General features: G+C 36.7%; 2 protein-coding genes across 3 annotated transcripts; both read left to right on the top strand.

The window, feature by feature from the left end:
* The first annotated feature begins 2,227 nt into the window (after positions 1–2,227).
* Positions 2,228–12,326, top strand: LOC115962302 (putative lysine-specific demethylase JMJ16). 2 transcript variants are annotated; one of them, XM_031081211.1, is made up of 9 exons: positions 2,228–2,383; positions 5,268–5,564; positions 6,525–6,596; positions 6,765–6,842; positions 6,990–7,517; positions 7,617–7,841; positions 7,947–8,108; positions 10,573–10,941; positions 11,186–12,326. In XM_031081211.1, the coding sequence occupies exons 2-9, from the start codon at positions 5,268–5,270 to the stop codon at positions 12,002–12,004; spliced, it is 2,550 nt and encodes an 849-aa protein (XP_030937071.1). In that variant the 5' UTR covers positions 2,228–2,383; the 3' UTR covers positions 12,005–12,326. The 2 variants fall into 2 exon arrangements, with proteins under 2 accessions (XP_030937071.1, XP_030937072.1); XM_031081212.1 differs by having other exon boundaries at positions 5,263–5,564.
* A 7,406-nt stretch (positions 12,327–19,732) lies between these two features.
* On the top strand, positions 19,733–22,761 carry LOC115962303 (probable arabinose 5-phosphate isomerase). Its single transcript, XM_031081213.1, has 3 exons — positions 19,733–20,416; positions 21,860–22,083; positions 22,426–22,761. Exons 1-3 carry the CDS (start codon positions 19,784–19,786, stop codon positions 22,580–22,582), a joined length of 1,014 nt encoding a protein of 337 aa, XP_030937073.1. The 5' UTR covers positions 19,733–19,783; the 3' UTR covers positions 22,583–22,761.
* The last annotated feature ends 1,054 nt before the right edge of the window (positions 22,762–23,815 follow it).

The raw sequence follows: 23,815 nt of genomic DNA, 5'->3' as shown, positions 1-23,815 counted from the left end.
CTAAAAACTGACATAAGAGTATTTTGAGACATTCCCAAAAGTTGCAAGTCAATTTCTATATCCCCATTCATGATACCCGTGAAATATGTTAGGTTTCTACGTAACTCCGTGTCTCTACTTGACTCCATAAAATTAGAAAAAAAAAATGTGAACTTCCCCGCACATAGAAAATTCTCAAACTAACATTTATATCAAAACTTAAAATACTTAGAATTATAACAATAGAACATGATTATGCATAAATACTTAATTTGACATGTAGCTTAATCCTACTGATGAAGAAAATAACAAATTCATTTTTGAGCATCTCAAAACCAAACTAACAATTTCTTATTAAAATGACCACAAGAAATTCTTTTTGTGTTCTTCTGTATGTGCAACAGAACATAAAACTAGGATAAGAACTTCTATTACAAGAAAACCACACAACAAATTCCTGCAAACAAAAAATTCCTAATACATTCTAATACAAATACATTCTGTCCATTCATGGATGCTCTGAATCAAAACGAATGGATGCTCTGAGATCAAATGACGAAACTTTTCCTTGAGTAAGAACAACAAAAAAATTATTGTATCTAAAATAATAAACTGAAAGAACAAGAAAAAGAAATCATTGACCACATTCTTTGATGTTATACCCAAATAAAAAATCCCACATTCTTTGATGTTATATCCAAATCAAAAATCCCAAGCATCCACATGAAGAAGACAAAGACAACTGACTTGAAGTGGATTGGCAGAAGAGAAGTGGGTCTGAGGTGGATCGGCAGAAGAGAAGTGGGTCTGAGGCGGATGGCGGCGTGGGTCTGAGGTTGATCGGCGGTTTGGGACAGCTGGTGGGTCGATGACGTCGAGCTTTGATGGCGGCAACGTTGAGAATGAGTCGGGCCGGCGACGGTGAAAGAGTGAGCTTGAGAGAGTGACGTTGAGAGAGTGAGCTTGAGAGAGTTTTGAGAGATGGAGTTTCAAATGAGAGTGATTGAGAGAGAGGCATGGTGTGAGAATAAAAGAATGTAAAAAAATGAAACAACTTGTATTATTTTAATTCGGGCTTTGAATTTTTCTTTTTTTTAGGTCTAAGGTACAGTGCACAGCCATAGATAATTGTGCACTATATCAATGAAGTTAAAAAAAAAATACTTTTAGCTCCATTGCTATATAATTTTTATTTTTTATTTTGATGAAACTAAAATAGTTGTATAGCTATTTAACTCCACGGCTGCAAATGCTTTAATGGATTCTAAATACTTGTTTTGGTAAAACTTTAAAAAAAAAAAAAAAAAAAAATCCATAATAACATACATATTCTTTAAAAATTTTGATAAGTCAAGTTCATTCAAGCCCCATCAATCAACCACGTGAATCGTTGGGGGTTCAATTAATGCAGATTCGATTTTGGCCTCTAGTTGACTCTTTATTTCATAATAACACAGATTTTTACTTTTATTTTTATTTTTTTGTATGGTTGACTTGATGGTCTTCCAATATTGGAAAAGCACGAGTACCCACCTTATAATCTTGGCCTAATTTCCATCTGAACTTGGTTAATAGCCTTAGCTCTAGTTCCTCCACTTTACATCGGAGGATTACTGAACACATTCTTCTCCTTTGACTGTTTATATTTTATTATTTTCTATTAACCTTATAATAATTTTGAAAAATCATTGGAAACTTGTTTAAAATTTTTAATTATAATATCATCATAATTATTTTATTTTATTTTATTTTTGAAAACGATTTTAAAACTAAAAGATTTAATTTTTTCTATTATTTTAACAGTTCCATTTTTAAATTTTAAAACTTTGGGTAGAGCACATAATAATACTAGTATCACACAATTTTATACACATTTTACTGCAATTCTCCTATGTAAAAATTTGTGATAAACTTACTTTTTTTTTTTTTTTTTCCATTAGTCACTATTTACCATGTTGGAAAATTATGACAAAGTTTGTGTATAAATGTGTAATACTAACATTATTGACAAAAGTTGTATTCATTTTCACATAAACTATTTTACACATTTCAAGTATTGGTCGCTCATAGGGTGTGTAAAAAGAGGTGTATTTTATGTGCAACAAGTTTAGCCACGTGAGTCATTACTCTTAAAAAAAAAAAAGATTAATAACCCAATAAATAAATTAAAAAATAAAAAAAAAAAAAAAAAAAAAAAAAAAACCAACAAGGACAAGAACAAGCTAACGAGGGCAGGTTAGTTAAATCACACATGTTATACCACCAGACGAGTGGAAACTGAAAAAGAGGAACAAGGTGTGAAACTGAAAACCCATTTAGAGCATCATACGTGGGTTCGGTTCGGAGCAACTCAGAAAACAATCATTAGAGATTAGAGCTTAAAGAACGCTTTCGGTTTCTTCAGGTATAGTTTCTCCAAAACTCTCTCTCTATTGTTCTTGTTTTTCATTTTGGTTTATTTATTAGTCTTTCTTCAACATTTTGATGTAGCCAATCTTCTGAATTTTTTGAATTACTGCGAGGCTTTTCATTCGATAATTTGTCCCACCCCATTCTTTTTCAGACTCCGTTTTGGTTATAAATTTTGATGCTATGAATTGCACATTTCTCTATTGTTTGCTTAGTACTGACACAGATATTTAGTGTGAGGTACATGCTGATGATGGGTTCAAACTGATAGTGAGTTTTATTTTCTTTTCGAAAATTGGAACAAACCCTTTCTTTTTTTTTTTTTTGGGTTTCATGTATCATATATGATTCAAAATTTGCAGTTAAGTTTGGCTGAGTGTGGAAAATCTTTTTAGAACAGTAGTTTTAGTATAAATATCAGTGAAATGGTCGTCAGTCCATCCAATTTTTATCAGTTAACAACATTTGAGTTCGGATTTTGATCTATATGACCCCGGGCGGTACAATTGTACAAAGTACACCTCTTCCATTTGGTTGAGTGTGGAAAATCTTTGTTGAGGAGTAGTTTTAGTATAAATACCAATAAAGGGGTTGTCGGTATGGCCAATTTTTAGCGGTTCACATTTGGTTCTGCATTGGTTTGTGATTGTTGACTAATTTGCCAATTTAGTGAAATGAGGGTTGGTTTGAGTATCGGATCGTATCAACAAGTGGCAAAATATTTTTCAGGTTTTGTTTTGAAAACTCAAAGATGATGTCTTACCAATAGTCAATTGGAAGATGAAGGAGCAATCATGCATGCTTGTGACTTCACTTTTATAATTTTCTTTTGGTTAAGATGGAATAATGCTGTATTTTGTGACATTGAAGCATGTCGTTTGAACATCTTAATTTTGATCTGTCTAATACATGTGAGGATTTTGTAGTTAAATTAGATGTGCCATTAAGTCAAGAACAACTTATGAGTCATGACTTAAAAAGATTCCTTTTTTAACTTAGGAGGAAACTTTTAAACTAGCAGCACGTTAGTTTTCATTGTAGTTAATATGGTTAGTGGGTTGTCACTTGATATGTGACTTAATGGTAATCGGACAATGCATTTATGAGATTTCAATTATGCATTCATTTTTTTTTTTTTTTTTAAATCTTTACTAATATTCAAGAATCTTGAATCTGATTAATTGTTGCCAATGAGCTCTAGCTCAAATGGCATCTTCTCCCCTTGTAAGAGTATGGTAGAGGATGAGGTTGTGGGTTCGGACCCACCAGGTTCTTTTTCAAAAAATGAAAAAGAAAAAAATAATTAAATTAAATTTCTCTATGGTATGTTTTCAACCAATAGAGATGAAATATTATCAAGAAGAAAATGTATTTGGAGAGATTGTCTAGTACATGAATCAGGGATGAATTCGACTGGTGTAACATAATATAAGTGAAAAGAAAACAGAATGATATCATATCCAGATCCATTTTTTATCCTTGGGATCAGATATAATTGCAAACGATGAAAATTTTCTTAATGTCATGCTTTCACATGCTAAATCTATCACTTGATTTTCCTTAAAAATCTGTCACCCAATGGCAAGCAGCAACTACAATCACAAAGTTCTGGGGGATTTTTTTCCCTGCTCCTTTTGCTGGTCATTTGGCATGGAGTAGAGAGTAAGTTTCTACCTAATATGATGTTCCTAATGCCCATTTCCTTCAAATTCCATTTTTGAAGTCACGAAAATGTGAGAGAGGAAAGGGAAAGTCGATCATAAAACTACTTGGCATTTTTAAAGGTGGTTTTTCTTGATTTTTTTTCGGTTGTCTAACAGCCAAATTTATATAAAAAATGGTGTTGGGATGTCCCATGTTTTTGCAAGAAGTTGCTTGTTTGATAAACTTGAGAGCTATGTCCTTGCAAACAAATTTAATAAGGACTTTCATCTAATGTAAATCCCCATGAAAGCTTTTGAAACAAGCTTGGGCTGGGTGCTAAATATGTGCAAACATTTTTTTTTTTTGGGGGGGAGGGGGGTGGGGTTAGAACTTTTAGGTTTGGACAATCTGTGAGATTTTGACAAGATTAATGTAGTTAACTATTTCAAAAACACAACTTTACACTCTGTTTGCCAACTAATTTATCTTGGTGAAATCTTGCTGTACGCTTTGATGATTCAGTTGTGCGACCATAATATCAAGAAAGGTCCTAGCAGGAAAGCACTTGGGATTGAGTATTTGACATGCAACCCTGTTACTTAAGATTACTGTAGAAAAATAAAGGAGATGGAAACAAGAGAAGTATTAGAATTTAGTTATTTAATTTTGTAAGGCAACCATCATGTTGATTTCTTTTTTTCTTTTTTTGATAGTTAACAGTCGTGTTGATTTCTACACTAGAGAATACATTTGGAGTTGTATTAAGTATAACCTAAAGCCAATAAAACACTTTCTGATTCCAAATTTAATCAGATTTTCTTGAAAGACTCATTTCACTCACCAATATGTTCAGATATGTATCATGTACATTATGAGTGTGTAGAATTGGCTTTATTCTTTGTGGTTGGCCTTCATTGTTCTCTTCCTACATATTTTTGCTTCTCTTGTTGGTTTGCTGCAGACAATTACAAGCTTTTTGTGAGGTCCACAGAATTATTTCTTCTCCATATTTTTGCTTCTCTTGTTGGCTTGCCGTAGAAAATTACAAGCTTTTTGTAAGGTCCAGTTGTGGGTTGGTATGAGCTGTTAAGCAGTTATCAGTGAGGATAACAGTCAGAATCTACCAATATCTTCCCAATATGTTAATACTAGATTGTTAATCTATTGTATTCATAAAGTGCTTGGGTTTTGTCATATATAAATCTTCTATTTATTTTTTTTACATCATAGTGCAGATGGGCCCAGAGTACATAAGGTCTTCTCTCAATAACGAGAAGGTTGAAGGTCTCTCGGCTCCTCCAGGTTTTGTCTCTCGTACATCCTTTGTACTTAAGAGGGTTGAAAAAAGTGATGAAACCAATAATACGATTTCCTCCTTGGATGCATCTAAAAAAGAGCCAATCAAGACAGACACTATGTTTGACAAGACTGACATTGCAGAGCTGTCAGGAACACTCAAACGCAAACCATGGATACTCTTTGATGAAAGAAATTATAGCCCAAAGGAATTTGAATCTGGACAGCGTGATATGGTCATAGATCTTCTTCTTCTCCTCTTTAAAATGCATAGGTGCTTTGATATATTATGCTGTTTCATAGTGGTAAAATTAAAGGAAATTTGGTATTCTGTGACTTATGTTGATTATGAATACCTTGTATGTATAACTATTAGTATCAGATAAGATGTCCTCGCCCCCCCAACCCCTTTTCCTAAACCCAAGGATGCATATTTCTTATCTTAACCTTAAGATCTGAGAATATGTGTAAAGAAGCATACCTGCACAGGGGCAAACTTTGGTATTTATTTCAATTTTGTATTACATTAAAGTTGTATCATGTCTTTTAGTTTGAACTGCAGGTAATGATATTGAAGTAAAATGAAAGTACTTTTATGTAGTTAATTATAAAATTAGATAGGAACAAACCAAGAGGAAGTAAAATACAGATGGTTTGGTCATGGGTACTAAAGAGTGATTGCATCAACATGTTTAATAGGGGGGCATCTGAAAAGACATGGTGGCCTATGACTTAAATGGTAGATATGGCCCTTGAGGGTGAAAAATGGTGAAAGGGGACCTGCATATCCCACCTCAAGTACTTACACTTTTGCTTTGTTGAGTTATTATGCTAGATGATTAGATGAATGACTTAATTGAAAATATAAAAAAGTTAATTGAGTTACTATGCTAGATGATTAGATGAATGACTTAATTGAGTTATGTGAGTTTGTGGGTGTCCACAGGTGCATTTTTGTAAGGTAATTTCATACACATGGGCAAACATGAACTCTGCTGTCTATATTTATACCTTGAAACTTAGCATACAGTTATAAATGTGTCTAAAAATGACTATTTGATAGTTACTTTGCATCTGGACGATTGATGTGTTGAGAAATGTAGTAATCTCAAATCTCACAGGTAGTGACTGTTTGATTTTTTTTTTCTTTTTTGTTTGGAAGCGGTAATTATAGTGGTACTTTGTTTCTTTTGCAGAATTTTCCTTTGAAAACTTGCCTTCCAAAAGGGGTTTCTCATGGATGCCCAGATTGTAATAACTGTCTGAAGGTTGACTTTCATTCATTACAATGATTATTCTGTTTGTATTATTGATTATTAGGTACTAGTTCCAACCTTTCCATTGGACTTGATAATTCTTAGGAATTATCAGGAAAATTTTCTTGGTTCCTTGATTTTTGTGGTCAGTTTCATGGTCATTTGAAGTTTTGGAAACAGGTAACAGCAAGGTGGCGTCCTGAAGATGCAAGAATAGAAGTCATTGAAGAGGCTCCTGTTTTCCACCCAACAGAAGAAGTATATCTTGTCTAACTTTTATTAATCACATTCATGAATTTCATCATTTCTGCTTCCATTCATATGTTCTCAGTAACTTTGTAAAATATAAAATGTTTTTTCTTGTGGTAATTTTAATTTTTGAGGACTTTGAACCTTTTGCTGTAGGAATTTGAAGACACGGTTGAGTATATTGCAAGAATACGTCCTAGGGTGGAACCATATGGAATTTGTCGTATTGTTCCTCCTCCTTCCTGGCAACCTCCCTGCCTAATAAAGGAAAAGGGCATATGGGAAAATTCCACATTTGTTAGCCATACTCAGCGGATAGATGGGCTTCAAAATCAGTCTTCAGAGAGTCAAATGTCTAGATCTTCTGAAAATGTGAAGGGTAAGAGGAGAAGAAGTTTGAGAATGGGTTCAGACTATGATCCTGGCGATGAAGATACCTCAAACTGTGACACTGTTGGACGTTTTAATATTGAAGTCTTTGAATCTGAATCTGGTCCAGAGTTCACTCTTGAAACTTTTAACCGATGTGCAGATGATTTCAAGCGCCAATATTTTTGCAGTGGGGATAAGGTTACAGGTTCAGATAAAAATTCAACCAAATTTCAAAATCAGTGGGAACCATCAGTGGAAAATATTGAAGGTGAATATAGACGTATCGTTGAGAATCCAACTGAAGAAATTGAGGTATGTTGGAGATTATACAATGAGATCATTGATTAACATTTCCGTACATATTTCTGTTTTGTCGGCCAGTTTATATTGTTATGCTAGTCCACTCTTTAGGTGCTTTTTGGTGAAAACCTGGACACTGGGGTTTTTGGCAGTGGATTTCCAAGAGTTTCCAATTCTGTAGAGACATCTCGTTATCCTAAGTATTTGGAATCAGGCTGGAACTTAAACAATATATCTAGACTGCCTGGTTCTTTCCTTTCTTTCGAAAGCTGGGAGACTTCTGGTATCGTAGTGCCTCAGCTTCGCATAGGAATGTGCTTTTCCTCACTTCATTGGGTAAGATACTTGGATTCTTAATTAGCTGGATGTAAATAGATTTTTTCCTGAATAATTGGCTTAATATCCATCCTATCAATCTTATTCTATTGATTTCCAAAACAGAAAACTGAAGAGCACCACCTATATTTATTGCGTTACATGCATTTGGGTGCTCCTAGAATATCCTATTGCATTCCAAGGAGCTATAATGTTAAATTTAAGGCAGCTGTGAAGAAGTACTTTCCAGATTTGTTGGTTGAGCAACATGAGTTAGGCAATAGTCTGGTGAGTTGCAGTATCCTTCTCATATAATTGCTTCACTAAAGAGAAGTTCCTGTTGTTTTCTTTTTAAAAAAATGGCATGAGTTCATATCTACCTCTATTTGATGGGCTTACTTTCAATTTCATTACACAAAAGCCAAATGGCATGCGTATATTTACAATTTTGTAAGAAGCATCATATACTCTGGTCTAAATATGCAAAGCTTTTTTTCCCACCTGTAATTCCTCCCTATTTCTATGCATGATTTTCCAATTTAAGAACTGCCTATTACACACAAAGTTGTATGGAATTTTTTTAAATTGAAATTGTGACTTCTTTTTAAAAACTATTACACAACTTTGTGTGTAAACAGCTTGTGTGCACTAGTCATTTCCCTTCCAATTTATGCCACTATGGGTTCATTCAAGGCTGGACCTTGTTTATTATATCTCTGAAATTCGATTATGTCAGTACAGCTTGCGTATCTTTTCATGGGATATGCCATCTCTGATCTCTTGCTGTTTTCAGTTTTCACCTTCATATAAAAGCAATACATTAGAAGCTGAAGCTTGTGAAGAATATGTCAAGTTGTCAAGTTGCTTATGCTTTTGTTGTAGCTTTCCATGTTTTGATACTTTCAAGCATTCCAAAACATTAAAATCAACATCATCATCATCTTCCTTTTCTTCCCAAACTTCCTAAGAACCAAAACTTCATAGTAATGATCTCTTTGGCTCATTACTTATTTCTGCCTCTGGAAAATATGCTTGTTGGTTGACATAGAGAGTTGGAAACTGGTCATCCAATGCTTATTTGGTAAGCTATTGTGGGGCTGGCATTGTGGGATTCTTCAAGGTTTTACACCTGAAAGCTTGAGGTTATTGAAAATTACCCTGCCTGAAATTATGGGCACAAGCTAATTTAGGGTACATCTTAGCAAAGTTAGGCTTGTTTGGTTGTGAGAATGAAAATTGGAATGGGGTTCCCATTACTGTGATTCCCATTGCAACCAATTGATTCCCTTTCCTTTGTCTGGGTTTTCTGACACTTCAGAATGGGAGTTTTTGAAATATATACATTTATCATATTTGGTAGATGTAAGGAATAGGAATGGTCTGTTAAAGGTAAGATCGCTTGTGGTGGTGACTGGTGAGGGTATGATATTACCAGTGGAGGGTGCAAATGAGGTGAGGTTTGCAAGGGAGAGAGTAACATGGGAGATAAAATTGAAGAGAGGCTACAAAAATCAATTTAATTGCCATCAGAATCTTATTCCCTCCCCCTGGGGGGATTGGATTTTTCTCTTCTCGGGTAATGAGACTCAAATTTTTGGGAATGGGTTCCCATGACTATGCCCACCTTTGCCTCAGGTGAGAGATATGTGGAATGGGAAACGCAGTTTAGGATGTTGTGATGGAAAACTAAAGAGGGGTTTCTGTTGTGTAACTTTGCGGTCCAGAGAATGACAATGCAAAATAATAGAGAAAGAAGATAAAGAGATGCTGTAAAGATGAGGTAACAATGTCTCAGTCTCCAGTAAACGAAAACACGAAAATTTCCATTAGGCAAGTCCTAATAAGATTTTTAGATTATATTTCTATTTTAAAATGCAATAAAATACTTTTGACCAAATTAGCTGCCAGAATTGCATATTCCCTAACCTGAAAAGGCTTCCTAGTTGGATGGAAGTTTCTATCCTTGATCTTATGCTTTCGAAGGGACCGTATTCTCTAACTATGCTATAGATTTAACACCATCGGTGCCACTGCAGCTATATTGTACCGCATAAAATAGTTCTTTGCCTTATATTTATGTTGTCACTTATAATATGGGGAAAGGTTTTGCTGCATGCTTTTATGCAACAATTGTTGCATAATGGGTTATGTGGTAGTAAAAAGAAAGCAACATGTGTCCAAGGGTCATGTGCAAATGCACATGATCAGATGGACCCTTAGACACTTTTCACTTTCTTTTTGCCGCCTTATAATCCTTTATGCAGCAATTGCTGCATACAAGTATGTAGCAAAACCTTTCCCTAAAAAAAATTCATATCGTCTCCTTATTTTGTTGCTTGCTGATTACATAAGCTTTGATTTGTTTCTTCTCATTATGCACACGATCCTTCCAGTTTTAGTTAAATGCAGACATACCCCTTCAAACTGATTAATTATTGCAGCGATTGTACTATCTATCACCATATGAGTTAGTGATCCCTCATGCTAATGGTTGTCTTCAGTGTATTTACTATGCTCAAGTTGACAATGTCAACTGATGTGAATTATTTTTTTTGGGGAGAAATAGGATGAATAATCAAGGAACAATGAATATATCATTGCAGTTAAATTTTTCATTGGCTCAACAATTTCTTTGTTGAAAAGCAAATATTTACTTGGATATTTTAGAAATTACAAGAAGAACACACTCATATATATATATATATATATATATTTTTTGTGGACATCTTTCATGACATGAATTTTGATACAGGTTAAAGAGGTATTTATCTCCAGGATAAAGTCGGAGGGTATACCTGTCTATCGCTGCATTCAGTATCCCAGGGAGTTTGTTCTCATCCTTCCAGGAGCATATCATTCGGGATTTGATTGCGGCTTTAATTGTGTTGAGGTGGTGAATTTTGCTCCCCTTGACTGGTTGCCCTTTGGGCAGAATGCTGTGGAACTCTATCGTGAGCAGCGGAGAAAGACATCAATATCCTTTGATAAGCTGTTACTTGGAGCAGCTAGGGAAGCTGTGAAGGCACAATGGGAGTTTTCACTGCGAAGCAATAATACATTACATAATTTGAGATGGAGGGACGGGTGTGGAAAGGACGGGATCTTAACAAAAGCAGCCAAGGTAACCCCTAGATTGCTCCACACCAGCTTTGTTATGAGATAGATACCATTTTATCTTCTTTATTCCAATAGGTAGGAGTAGAGTTTTAACTAAGGTTTTCTTTTCTTAATAACCTTTTTTCCTTTTAATATTTTTTTTGCTGCTGCTTTGGGTTTTGCGCTTAGTAGATATTGTTGTGTTCTTTACAAAGTGGTTGAAGCAACCTAATTCAGGATTCTTTGTTTTATCTTTCTTTATTGTGTAGTCACGTATTAAATGTGAATCTATTATGAGGAAGTATCTTTGCACCTCTTCAAAGTTGCAGAAGATGAGCAAAAATTTTGATGCTAGCAGCAAGATGGAATGCGCAGTGTGTTTCTATGATTTACACCTCTCTGCAGCAGGTTGTCAATGTAATCCTAACAAATTTTCATGTCTGAGTCATGCCAAGCAGCTCTGTTCTTGCCCTTGGAGTGACAAATTTTTCCTCTTCCGATATGAAATGAGTGAGTTAGATCTTCTTATTGAAGCTTTAGAAGGAAAACTAGTTGCAGTCTACAAATGGGCTAGAGAGGATATTGGATTGTCTCTGCAGTCCTATTCCCCCAAAGTCATTTCCCAGGCAGAAGGCTTTATAAGTGGTCTAGCCTCTCGTTCAGAAGAATCAAAACAAAAGGAGCATAAATTCCAAGATGTTGGAACACCCAACGGCATGGGTAGAAATTCTGTTTCTAGCATTAAGGCTGAATTGAAGGCACGTCTGCTCCAGTCTAAAACCTTAAATGAATTGAAAGCAAAAGACAGCACTGTTGGAACCCAAGATGCAGCAGTACGCAGTGGCATCACTAGTACTTCTGCTTCTAGCATCAAGGCAGAAATGAAGTTGCGTTTGCCCCAATCAACAACGTTGGACAAACTGAAAGAGAAAGATAAAGCAACATCTACAAATATTTCAGTTGCAACCTCAAATTATATTTCATTTTTGCAAAGAGAGATGACATCTGAAGTTTCTTCTGAAAGCTGGAGCGACTCAAGTTCCTCAGACTCTGATGTTGAGATCAAATCTTGGCTTTTAGCTAAGTGAAACTGCATTTTCTATGCTTTCAAAAGGTACAGTGAGCAAAATACAGTACAGTAGACTCCTCGAATCTTAGATCTAAAGAGGCATCTGTGAGCAATTTAGCTTTGAGAAGCAAATTAGAAAAATTGTTTTGAGCTTTTTCCTTAAGTAATATTGTTCTTATTAGCGATGACAAGGTGATGAGTAGTGTTATAGTAAAACTTGATAGAGAAGTGTGGCAATGAGGTATGAATGGCGCTTCCTCACCCAGAAGATGATTTCTTATTTTCTCCATAGAAGATATTTGATATAAATAACAATTTAAAAAGCACCAATTAATGTCATATACCTTTCTGTGGTTGATTGTAACACATGGGGTAGTTAGTTTGTACTCCTCTTTAGTAATGTCATGGGATGCGTTTGTGAGACAGGTAAAGTTTGGCATATGCAACCCTTTTCCCCAACAAGCAGCTTAATAAAGCGGACCTACAAACGCTTGGAAGTTGCAACAGCTATTTCGCAGCTTTGATTGACTGTCTTATATTGAAATAGCTAACACCCGACAAACTATTTGATTGAACAGCTCTCTCTCTCTCTCTCTCTCTCTCGATATTGTTTTTACTGCAATTAAATACAATAGCTCAATTTTCATCAGGGTTGATTCCTCTATTTAGCTTTGGCATTGGGCATACCCAGAGGAGTCCTCGGGCTCCCCGAGGAGCATGGGCTATTAGACTTAACACGGGAAGTTTCCTATGATGCTCTCAAACAAGACCTTAAAAATGTCCAAACCTCATTCCAGCCAATGTATGAGAATTTAGATTCTTTATCCAGCACAGGTTACCTTTCGTCCTTTTGTGTCTACCTTAACCATTGGAGCACCTTTGATTAGCCCCAATAGTTCCCGTTTGGTTGGAGATTTCTAGTATTAGTGTTGTGAAAATACATGTTTGAGTATAATAGAAATATGTGTCAGAAGTCTTATTGTTGTTTAAACATTGAAAACTGTTGTTTAAACACTGGTACCAAACAACCCCAGTTTCTAGTGCAGTGAGTAGGCTTTCTAACTTTTAACAGGTCCAGTTCCAGTGATGACTTGTCCATAATAGCTCCACTTTAACTTGGGTTCTTGCTTGGGACTTCCATTGTGAATTTTTTGGATTAATTTTACGTAGAGAGGATCCTAATATAAATTGGTAATCCCCACAATTATAGATGTGTACATATGAACTCCGTAATGCTAGGGAGTAGGGACAACAATTTTATTACATTCCTACATTAGCACACCAAAAATTTTTAATTAGAGATTGTGGTGGCTCATATGTGAGTTGGTATGGATAACAATTTTATTACATTCCTACATTAGCATACCAAGAAATTTATATTAGAGAATGTGGTGACCTGTAGGAGTTGATATGTTAATTTTGGAATGTTGTGAAATCGTTGTGACATTCTGTTGTGTCCCTAACGTTACTTTTAATTTTGTTGACCTAAATCCCTTTTTCCTTTGGCCTCTAGTGGAGGCTGATTCCCTTCACTTGTAACCAAAAAACCAAAAATCCTATAATTTACTTGTGGTATAGTGATAATCACCCAATAGGGCCAATACAATTGTCTTATATTTAGGAGGAAAATTACATTAAATCCAAAATTAAATTAAAGGGTTTGAAATCCAAATCCTCTTTACTCTTTAGTAGAAAGATTTAATTCTTACATTTTATTAATAAAAAGGTCTAATGCCACAACAATTGACACAATTTTTGCTTCAAGTCTGCCATGTGGGCAAATTGCTTAGAAACACAAGTCAATAATAGTAAGCCATGTGAAAAATAATGATCATCTACACGATCAAAGGTATCAATTTGTTTAGATTGTGTTTATTACTTTTGTTGATCATCTACACAAGTCAACAATTATGTTTATTACTTTTATTAAAAAAAAAAAAAAGTCTAAAACTTTGTTGTAACTCAAGGCTACAACTTCAATCAATATCTTTTTATTAGATATAAATTTTGAAAATTCCACATTTGGATTACATTTTCTTTTTATATCCTCTATGCTGGCAAAATTTCCAAAAGATTGAAGATCAATAACTATGTTATCAATCAATTGTTTAAATTGCAAGTTTTTGTAATTTAAAATTATGCATTAAAAAGAAGTTTATGAATTATATAGGAACTAACATCTTATTAACACAAAATTTGACATATGTGTTAAGAGCATAAAGAAACATGCAATTCAGAGGCTAGATTTTAAAAATATGTAGTTATGAAAATTGTAATCTTAAGCTACAACAAAGTTTGTAAAAAAATATTTATTAAAATATTAATATATGTTAAAAGAGTTGGGTTTAAATTACACTTGATGTAACATTGCTTAATGTTACATCACCCAATATATATTTTTAATTGGATGTGAAATTTGACAAATTTACTGTTGGATTACACTATTTTTGTATATTCTTCATGCTTGCAAAATTTCAAGATAATCAAAAATCAATAATTATATCATCGATTAATTATTTAAATTCAAGTTTTTTGTAGTTTAAAATAATACATAAAAGATGAGTTTTAAGCAATGTTACATCACCCAATATTTTTTCTTTTTAATTGGATGTGAAATTTGACAAATTTACTGTTGGATTACACTATTTTCGTATATTCTTCATACTTGCAAACTTTCAAGATAATCAAAAATCAATAATTATATCATCGATTAATTATTTAAATTCAAGTTTTTTGTAGTTTAAAATAATACATAAAAGATGAGTTTATGGATTAAATAGTAAATAATATTGATGGGTATGAAAATTGAAAATTGGCACATGTAATCCAATAGCAAGTTATGGGTTATCTTTCTTTATAATAATAATAATAATGTGGGGCCAGAAGACTTATGACTCGGCCCACTTCCCATTAGGACCCAGGGTCCGTGCCGAGGAGTGTAGTTGCTGAGGACAAGTGGCGAAAGACCGAATGGCCTAGAGATGCAGCCAAGGACGACCCTGTCCTCGGCATCCCAAGACTTCAAGGGGAAGGGCAGCATGTCGTCAAAGGCGGCCTCCAAAGCGCCCCCAGAAGATAAGGCAAGTAGAATGGGACCTACATGGGGGTATGGAGTGGGAGTGGTTCAAGGAAAAGACGTCACCTCCGCATTAAATGCGCCCACAAACGTCCTGGCCATATTGATGGGAAAAGACCCCTGAACAGTGCGGTTTCGGTTATTGCAACTAACATAAAGTAGGGGGAACCGGCTGATGGGACAGGTACTCAAATAGATACCTGCCTGATCAACAGATGGAGGGGGGTCAGGATCAACCGAGAAAGGCTATATAATGTAAAGGCTTATGCGCCAAAAAGAGGGGCTGGGAAAAAAGGCCAAGAACCAGAGCCTCCCAAGCCGTATCGAGGAGAAAAACTTCTCGAGTGAACATGGTTTAGTTCTGTATGAACACCATGACTGACCATCGTCCGATGACCACGGCTTATCCTTTCAAGCCCACGCTCTACAAATTTTATTGTTTGAGCCTTTTAACGTACGAACCCAACATCATTTTGGGGTCGTTACAAATTGAGTCCTTACAATTGGGGTTTCGTCCCTCTCCTGTGAGGATTGAGATTTTTCCCCATCCATGAGCTCCTTACCCTTGGGGCTCCTCTTTCTCTTTGAGTCAGTGGGCTCCTGCCGAGGAGGCAGAGTTGATTGGGAGGAGCAGGAAGTTTAGGACGGGGAGATTGTGGTTGCGACTTAGTAGAGGAAGACCTAGTCTGCACGGGCTGAGGCTGAGACAGGGGAGTTGGAACACTGGATTGCGGTTTTCCCTGTGTACCCTTCCCCGGTTGACCCTCGATGAGGTCGAATAAGCTGGTCGGGGACTTTCTCTTAAAACCCATCTCGGCTCGAGAGGATGTTCCCACTGACAACAGTTCCGCTTCACACAAATCTGGGTCACCTAGATCACCAGAAGGATCCTCGGATGGGTCGGCTTGGTCAAATGCCCCAAAACCCTCTTCGGACATACCCAGATTATCTTCGTCCTCCGCTGCGTGATGAGACGACGAAGAGCCCACCAATGGGATGCCCTCTGGGATAGGAGATCCTTCGGAGATCAAAAACCTTTGTTCTACTACGGTAATTTTTGGAAGCCGAGGACGGTTAGCGCTAATCACGTGCTTTGGGTTGGCAAATGACTTCTGAATGGGATCATACCCTAAGATTTTGTGAGTGGCTCTTACTTGACCATCCTTTTCATTTACAAAAACTACCACTTGAAGAACAGTTTCCAAATCAACCCGGTTAACCAGATGAAAGTGTCGGTGAAAGGCGTTTGGATCTGTAAAAAAAAAAAAAAAGACATGTACATGGTTAGTAACCGAACCGCACCAAATTAAAACGACGCAAAGGATTGGTACCCTTCTACTCTCCATACCCCACCTGGTTCTCCCTCCACCATCGGGCATGGAAGGCCATCATGCCATTCCCCGGAGACGATAAGAAAGTCCTTGTTCAACCCCTTGTTGGAGTCGGGGAGGCACTGGATTAGCCGAACCCTATCGTCTCTCGTCTTCATGTAGTAGGATTTGCCCTTCAAATTTTGGAGATTGTAGCACCAATTTACGTCATGAAGGGTTAGTCTTAGCCCCATTTTCTCGTTTAAGGCATCCACACAATCCAGAATCCTAAACACATTGGCAGCGCATTGGGTGGGAGCTAATCGGAAATGCCTAAGGTAACTCTTCATTACTGGTCCCATGGGGATTCTCATCCCCCCCTCTACGAAGGCGAGAATGGGAATTACCACCTCACCCGTCCTTCTCAGAAGATGCCACTCCCCCATCTTACAATGCCTCAAACTCACGTTGAGGGGAATCCTATAATCGGCGATGAACTTTTCCATCACTTCTTCAGTGTCAACCAATTTTCTCAATCTCAATTTAACCATCTCTAAGAGTTACTAAGCAAACTCAGTGGATGACGGGAGAAGGAAAGGAACAAGAGAAAAATAAACCTAGAAAAGAAAAAGCACGAGTTAATGAAGGCAGAGAACTTACAGAAAAGAGGAAAGGTGCCTCGGACAGGCTTTTTGTGCTGGAGATAGACTTGAATTTGGATGAAAGTTTGGATGAACCCAGGGTATACGTGCTAGAACTCTTAAGTGCAAAAGTAAAGAGATAAATCAATTCCAAAAATCATTTATACCTCCTATCGAAAGTAACTGCACGAATTTTCGCGCCCATAAAGGCAAGGAAATCTCCACCGTTAGATCACCATCGCGCCGTTGAACATGGGAAGCACAGAGCCGCCCGCATTTAATGAGGACACGTTTCACCTTCTAAAGGCCCGAGGAACGTGTCTCGGGCAGATGAAGAGTCTCGGGAACCGATAGGTGACAAGGATTGACAAGTTTTGACAGAGGCCTGGTGTTATCAAAACCCTCCTATTCGGCTGAGGATCCGGACAGCAGGATTTTGAAGGGCTATTGTGGGGCCAGAAGACTTATGACCTGGCCCACTTCCCATTAGGACCCAGGGCCCGTGCCGAGGAGTGTAGTTGCCGAGGATAAGTGGCGAAAGACCGAATGGCCTAGAGATGCAGCCGAGGACGACCCTATCCTCGGCATCCCAAGACTTCAAGGGGAAAGGCAGCATGTTGTCAAAGGCGGCCTCCAAAGCGTCCCCAGAAGATAAGGCGAATAGAATGGGACCTACATGGGGGTACGGAGTGGGAGTGGTTCAAGGAAAAGACGTCACCTCCACATTAAATGCGCCCACAAACGTCCTGGCCATATTGATGGGAAAAGACCCCTGAACAGTGCGGTTTCGGTTATTGCAACTAACATAAAGTAGGGGGAACCGACTGATGGGACAGGTACTCGAATAAATACCTGCCTGATCAACAAATGGAGGGTCTGGATCAACCGAGAAAGACTATATAATGTAAAGGCTTATGTGCCAAAAAGAGGGGTTGGGAAAAAAGGTCAAGAACCAGAGCCTCCCAGGCCGTATTGAGGAGAAAAACTTCTCGAGCGAATATGGTTTAGTTCTGTATGAACACCATGACTGACCATCGTCCGATGACCAAGGCCTAGCCTTTCAAGCTCACGCTCTACAAATTTTATTGTTTGGGCCTTTTAACGTACGAACTCAACATCATTTTGGGGTCGTTATAAATTGAGTCCTTACAAATAATAAAAAAAAAAAATAAAAAAAAAAAAAAAAAACCAACAACAACTCTAAGAGTTATGGGTTATCTCTAAGAGTTACACCATTCCAACCAATTTTAGAAAGTATATTGGCATTGCTTTGTAGGGGAAAATGGGCATTTGCCCTAATTTACAAATTATATAGCAAAATGCTACTGTTGTGAAACTATTTAGCAAAATGTCATTGTTTTTTAAACTCGAATTTAATATAATCGAGTTATGTGTAAAACTCGATATCCTAAAAATTGAGTTCTATGTATATCTTTAAGTGGAACTCGACATTAGTAATGTTGAGTTCCACTTGAATTTTCAAAAAAAAATTAAGTGGCAAAATATGCATAGAACTCGACATTGTTAATATTGAGTTACAGCTGTAACTCAATTTTGTTAAAATCGAGTTTTAAAAACAGAGATATTTTGCTAAATAGTTTCAAAATAGAAACATTTTGCTGAGATTTTTTTTTGCAAAATAACATCATTTTGCTAACAATTTTGTTAGTTAGCAACGTTTCTACACTATTTAGGAAACTAGCATCTCAAGTCTATTAGACTTGAGTTCATTGTAGCAACTTGAGTTTTAGAGACTCGAGTTCCATGTGCTGGCAATGCTGAGGTGGAAAAATTATACACGTGGAACTCGAGTCTTTAAGACTCGAGTTTGATAAACACAACAAATAGAGCAACAAAGAATTGAAGCAAAGAAAAACCCAACAATGGATGGAGAGGAAGATCAATGGAGAGGAAGAGTAGAGAAAAACCCAGCAATGCATGGACAAAGAGGAAGATCAACTTTGCTCAATTACATCATCAAAACCTAGCAACACATGCTCCTAGATCGAATCTACCGTGAGGTTGTGTTTTGATTTGTGTTGGAGGAATGAGTATTTTTTTGATTTTTGGGTTTGGGTTTTTGAGAAATGAGTTTGGTTGTTGAGGTTCTTCTTCTTCTTCGGTCAGATTCTTCTTCTTTTTGACTCCTTCTTTTGTAGCTTGTACGTTTCTTCTTTACTTTGTATAGCTTGTACATTTTTTCTTACAACTCTATGGAACTCAAGTGTTAGCGACTCGAGTTCTATGTGGATAATTTGCTCCACCTCAGCTTAGAACTTGAGTGTTTAATGCTCAATTTTTACAATGAATTAAGGTATTTTGGACTCCAGATGTTAGTTTCCTAAATAGTTTTGAAAAGATACTAATTAACAAAATTGTTCCTGAAATGGTGTTAAATTGCAAATATAAAACCATTTTGCTTCTGGATCAAAAAAAAAAAAAACCATTTTGGTTCATAATTGGTTGTAAATTAAAGAAAAACTGCCCATAACACAGTCCACAAAGCACAGTCCTTTCTGGTGTGTGTGCATGTTGGCATGGGCTTTGCCAGAACAAACCACACTGCAAAGCACAGCTATGAGTCACCCATGCCCTGGCTCTCCATTCTCCCAACACAAATATAAATATAATAATTGACCCCTTCCACCGACGCTACCTCATACCGCGAAAACCAAACAAACCCAAACCCAAACCCAAAACCATAACCATAAAAATATTATTATATTTCAATACAAAACCACCTCTCTCTCTGAGTTCTCATTCAAACAAAAATGGGTTCTCTTCCACATTATCTATCATCTTCATCAGACTCTAAAATTGACGAAACTACCCTCCTCGATCTCTTCAAATCTCAACAAAGCCACCTCAACTTCTTCTTCCAAAACCTCTCTCTCCCGCAAACCCTAGCCTTCACTCGCACCCTCCTCTCCTCCTCCGGCACCATCTTCTTCTCCGGCGTCGGCAAGTCCGGCTTCGTCGCCAACAAGATCTCCCAGACCCTCGTCTCCCTCAGCATCCGCTCCGCCTTCCTCTCCCCCGTCGACGCCCTCCACGGCGACATCGGCATTCTCTCCTCCTCCGACGTCGTCGTCCTCTTCAGCAAGTCCGGCAACACCGACGAGCTCCTCCGCCTCGTCCCTTGCGTTCGCGCTAAAGGCGCGTACCTGATCTCCCTCACCTCCATTCAGGGCAATGCGCTCGCTGCCCTGTGTGACATGAACGTGCATTTGCCTCTGGAGCGAGAATTGTGCCCCTTCGATCTCGCTCCGGTCACTTCCACCGCGATCCAGATGGTTTTCGGTGATACGATCGCTATTGCGCTCATGGCGGCGAGGAACTTGACCAAGGAAGAGTACGCTGCGAATCACCCCGCCGGCCGGATCGGCAAGTCTCTCATTTTCAAGGTCAGGTTAGTTAGTTAGTTAGTTCGTTCGTTAGGGTTTTCATATCAATCTACTTTTTCAATTTTTTGCAAATATTTATTTGTTTTTATTTTATTTTTTTATACGTGAATGTTTGCATATTAGTATTTGTTGGATTGATTTTGACAATGTTAGAATCATGGCCTTATGAATAAATTCACCATTTCTTAATAGCTTGATTTTGATTATGGATTGTTTTAGACAATATGAGTATTCAATTCATTTAGCGTAGATTTAATTGGTTTTTCCCATATGATGCTGATTTTGAATCGTTAATCATTGGGTATTTAACTCTGCTTGTGTGTGTGTTTTAGCCCAAGTTTGTAAAAAAAGGAGGGTTGGGTTGCAGACTTGCAATAGGTTAATGCCATTGTAAAATTTTAAGTTACTTTGTTATAAATGGATCTGCTACAGATACATGTTAGGGTGTCCTCAAAGATGACCCCAAAATTTGGGATTAGGGCCTGGTGGTGGTTGTTGTTAATGATCGGGTATTATATTTTGTTGGATTGTTTTTGATGAAATGAGTTATCAATTGGCTTTGATTTGGGTAATTGTGATAATTCTGTTAAGGCTGGGTTGAATTTTCTGGTTGCAATTTTTTTTTTTGGTTGAAGACAATTCTCGGTTGTTAGAAAACCTTGGTGGGGATTCTGGAATGTGTTTAAAAAAAATGGTAGACAGAAAATGAATGATGGATTGGTATTTTCTTTTTGTTTGGTAGAGTAGAAATGTGGAAAGAAGGAAAAGAAAAAGAAAAAAAGGAGAGCTTATATTCTGTCAAGTCCACCATTTCTAATCTTCCCAAAATGTGAGAAAAATAGGAGAGGAAATGTGTTACATAGGTCATTTGATACCATTTCATTAAAAACAATTCAATACAAGGAGTAATTTAATACAAGATGCTTTGTTTTCTTTCCACTTTTATATCCTTCCTCTTAAACACTTGTTATGGAAAATATTAATCTCTTCTTTCATCTTTTTTTTTTCCCCCTTTTAAACCTCACATTTTCTTTTCTCTTACTTTTCTATCCTCCTTAGCCTAAATGAATCTTGGAAGGATGAAAGTTGATATATTCATCTGATATGCAGTAATGAGTAACATTTGTCTGGTAGTAGTTACTATTAGACAGAGCACATACCTTGTCGACGTGAATGTGATGGGTGGTGGTTTGGGTTAGCATTGGCTTGGTATGGTAGTGATGGTGCCTGTGTGGGGAGGTGGGCGTTTTGAAGCTGGCTGCTGATGGTAGAAGATGGTTGCATACTTGCATTGTTTGTGTTTATGGCAAGCTGGCTTGAATTTCTTCCTTGGATATTCTAGTAAATCTGTGCAAGTTGTTACTATTTTATTGTTTTAGGCTTTAAACCTGTAAGGAATACTGGACTTGCATATTGATGGGTATGGCTTATATGATGGTGCAGGTAAAAGATGTTATGAAGAAGCAAGAAGAGCTTCCAGTTTGCAGGGAAGGAGATCTAATAATGGACCAGTTAGTGGAGCTAACGAGTAAAGGATGTGGGTGCCTTCTCGTCATAGATGATGAGTATCACCTGATTGGTACATTTACTGATGGTGATCTACGGCGCACACTTAAGGCTAGTGGAGAAGGCATTTTTAAGCTAACAGTGGGAGAAATGTGCAACAGGTAACGTAAGGAAAATAAATTTAGCTTCTTATATCTATATATTGTCAATATTGCAACCACCAGTTATGAGGGCTCGGCTATTTTTTTAAATATTGCTTAATTTTTTGGATGTTTCTTATTGCTCATTAAATTTGTCTAATTTGGCCAATTGTGATTGGAGATTAAAAAGATATATTTGAATCCTTTTGGAAACTACTCTTGATTAAAATCTAATGGTTGAGCATTCTTTGGGAGAAGATACATTATCTCTCTCACACACAAACACACATCTAGGAAGACTGAGATGGAGAGTGATAAAGACAAACTACAAATTGCTAACAAACCTTTTTGGTTATATATCAGGAAGCCAAGAACCATCAGTCCAGATGCGATGGCAGTGGATGCCATGAAGAAGATGGAAGCGCCACCATCCCCTGTGCAATTTTTGCCTGTCATAGATAATCAAAATATAGTAATTGGCATTGTCACATTGCATGGATTAGTTTCCGCAGGCCTCTGATGTGCATATATGCTTGATATGTTTTCTGAGTTTTTATTTTTGTGATGATTCTTTGTACTGTCAATTCTTTTTACCCGTTAGGTGTGTGGGCTTCATGTGTACTTCTGTTGTTTTAGTAGCATTGAAGAGAATATGTAATTCATCGAATTCTTATTAATGTATGACTGGGTTTCGCTAGATGTCTACATCCTCAGCTGGCACTGTGCCAATGCAACGTGGCCCTTCTTTCAGTCAATGAGCATAGGACAGTTCAAAATCAATCAAAATCTTTTGATTCGTTCCTAACTAAAAGAAACATCAAATTTGCATACCCTGCCAACTAGAAGAAAGAGTCGAAAAACAGATTCGAGTTTCCAACAATCACGCCAAGTAAACTGCAAAGAAACTAAAGGTGCCTGGTTCTGATTCTCAATGTCTGTCAATCCATTTCATTAGCACTTTTTCTTTTTTGGGTAATAAGTCAAGACTCGAGACTAATTTCCAAATAAGATAAACAAAATAAAGACAGCTCAAAGGTCTAAAAACAAATCCTTCTAGGAGTGGTCGGCCTAGAGAAAGAAAAGTCCTTTGCAAAGCCCAGTTCAGTTGCTGGGTTACATTATTTTACCTTGTGTTATTGGGCTATTTTAATGAAGTCACTATACAGTACACCTTCAAATATTATATTCTGCATGCCCCAGCTGGGTGGCATATATGGAAAATATCTAGTTTCACACACCTTTTTGCACATATTTTTACACGTGCAAAAGTGCAATTTTTGCATGTAAAATGTGTGCCACAAGTGTGTAATAAATACCACTTGACATATATGGACAGATTCTCATCGATGAGTGTAAATGAATTAAATTGTTTATTTCAGATTTGACTTGTTTACATTCTTTTTTTTAGAAACCCCAAGTTTCAGCCTAAGTTTGCGTTTGATTATTAAAGAAGTTGAGCTCAAACATATTACGTGCTTGTAAATAAGCTCGCGATTTTGAGGCTCAATTAAAGTGTGTGTATATATTGTAAATATGTATAAATATTTAAAATATACTTATAATCTTATATAGAGTGGAGATTGGATTACGTAAGTTTATTAATAAACTTAAAAGATATTAAATTATTATTTGTAATTAATCGATTGTATAAAAAATTCATTTTGTAGTAAAATTATATGTAATTTTTTAGCAATACAAGTTGGTGAATCTAATTCTTATAAGTTCATAAATAAAAATTATTCTATCAAATTAA

This window comes from Quercus lobata, chromosome 9 (genome assembly GCF_001633185.2).
Source record: "Quercus lobata isolate SW786 chromosome 9, ValleyOak3.0 Primary Assembly, whole genome shotgun sequence".
NCBI lineage: Eukaryota > Viridiplantae > Streptophyta > Magnoliopsida > Fagales > Fagaceae > Quercus > Quercus lobata.
Note: the sequence above shows the minus strand (reverse complement) of the source record. Positions and strands in the feature narration are given on the sequence as shown.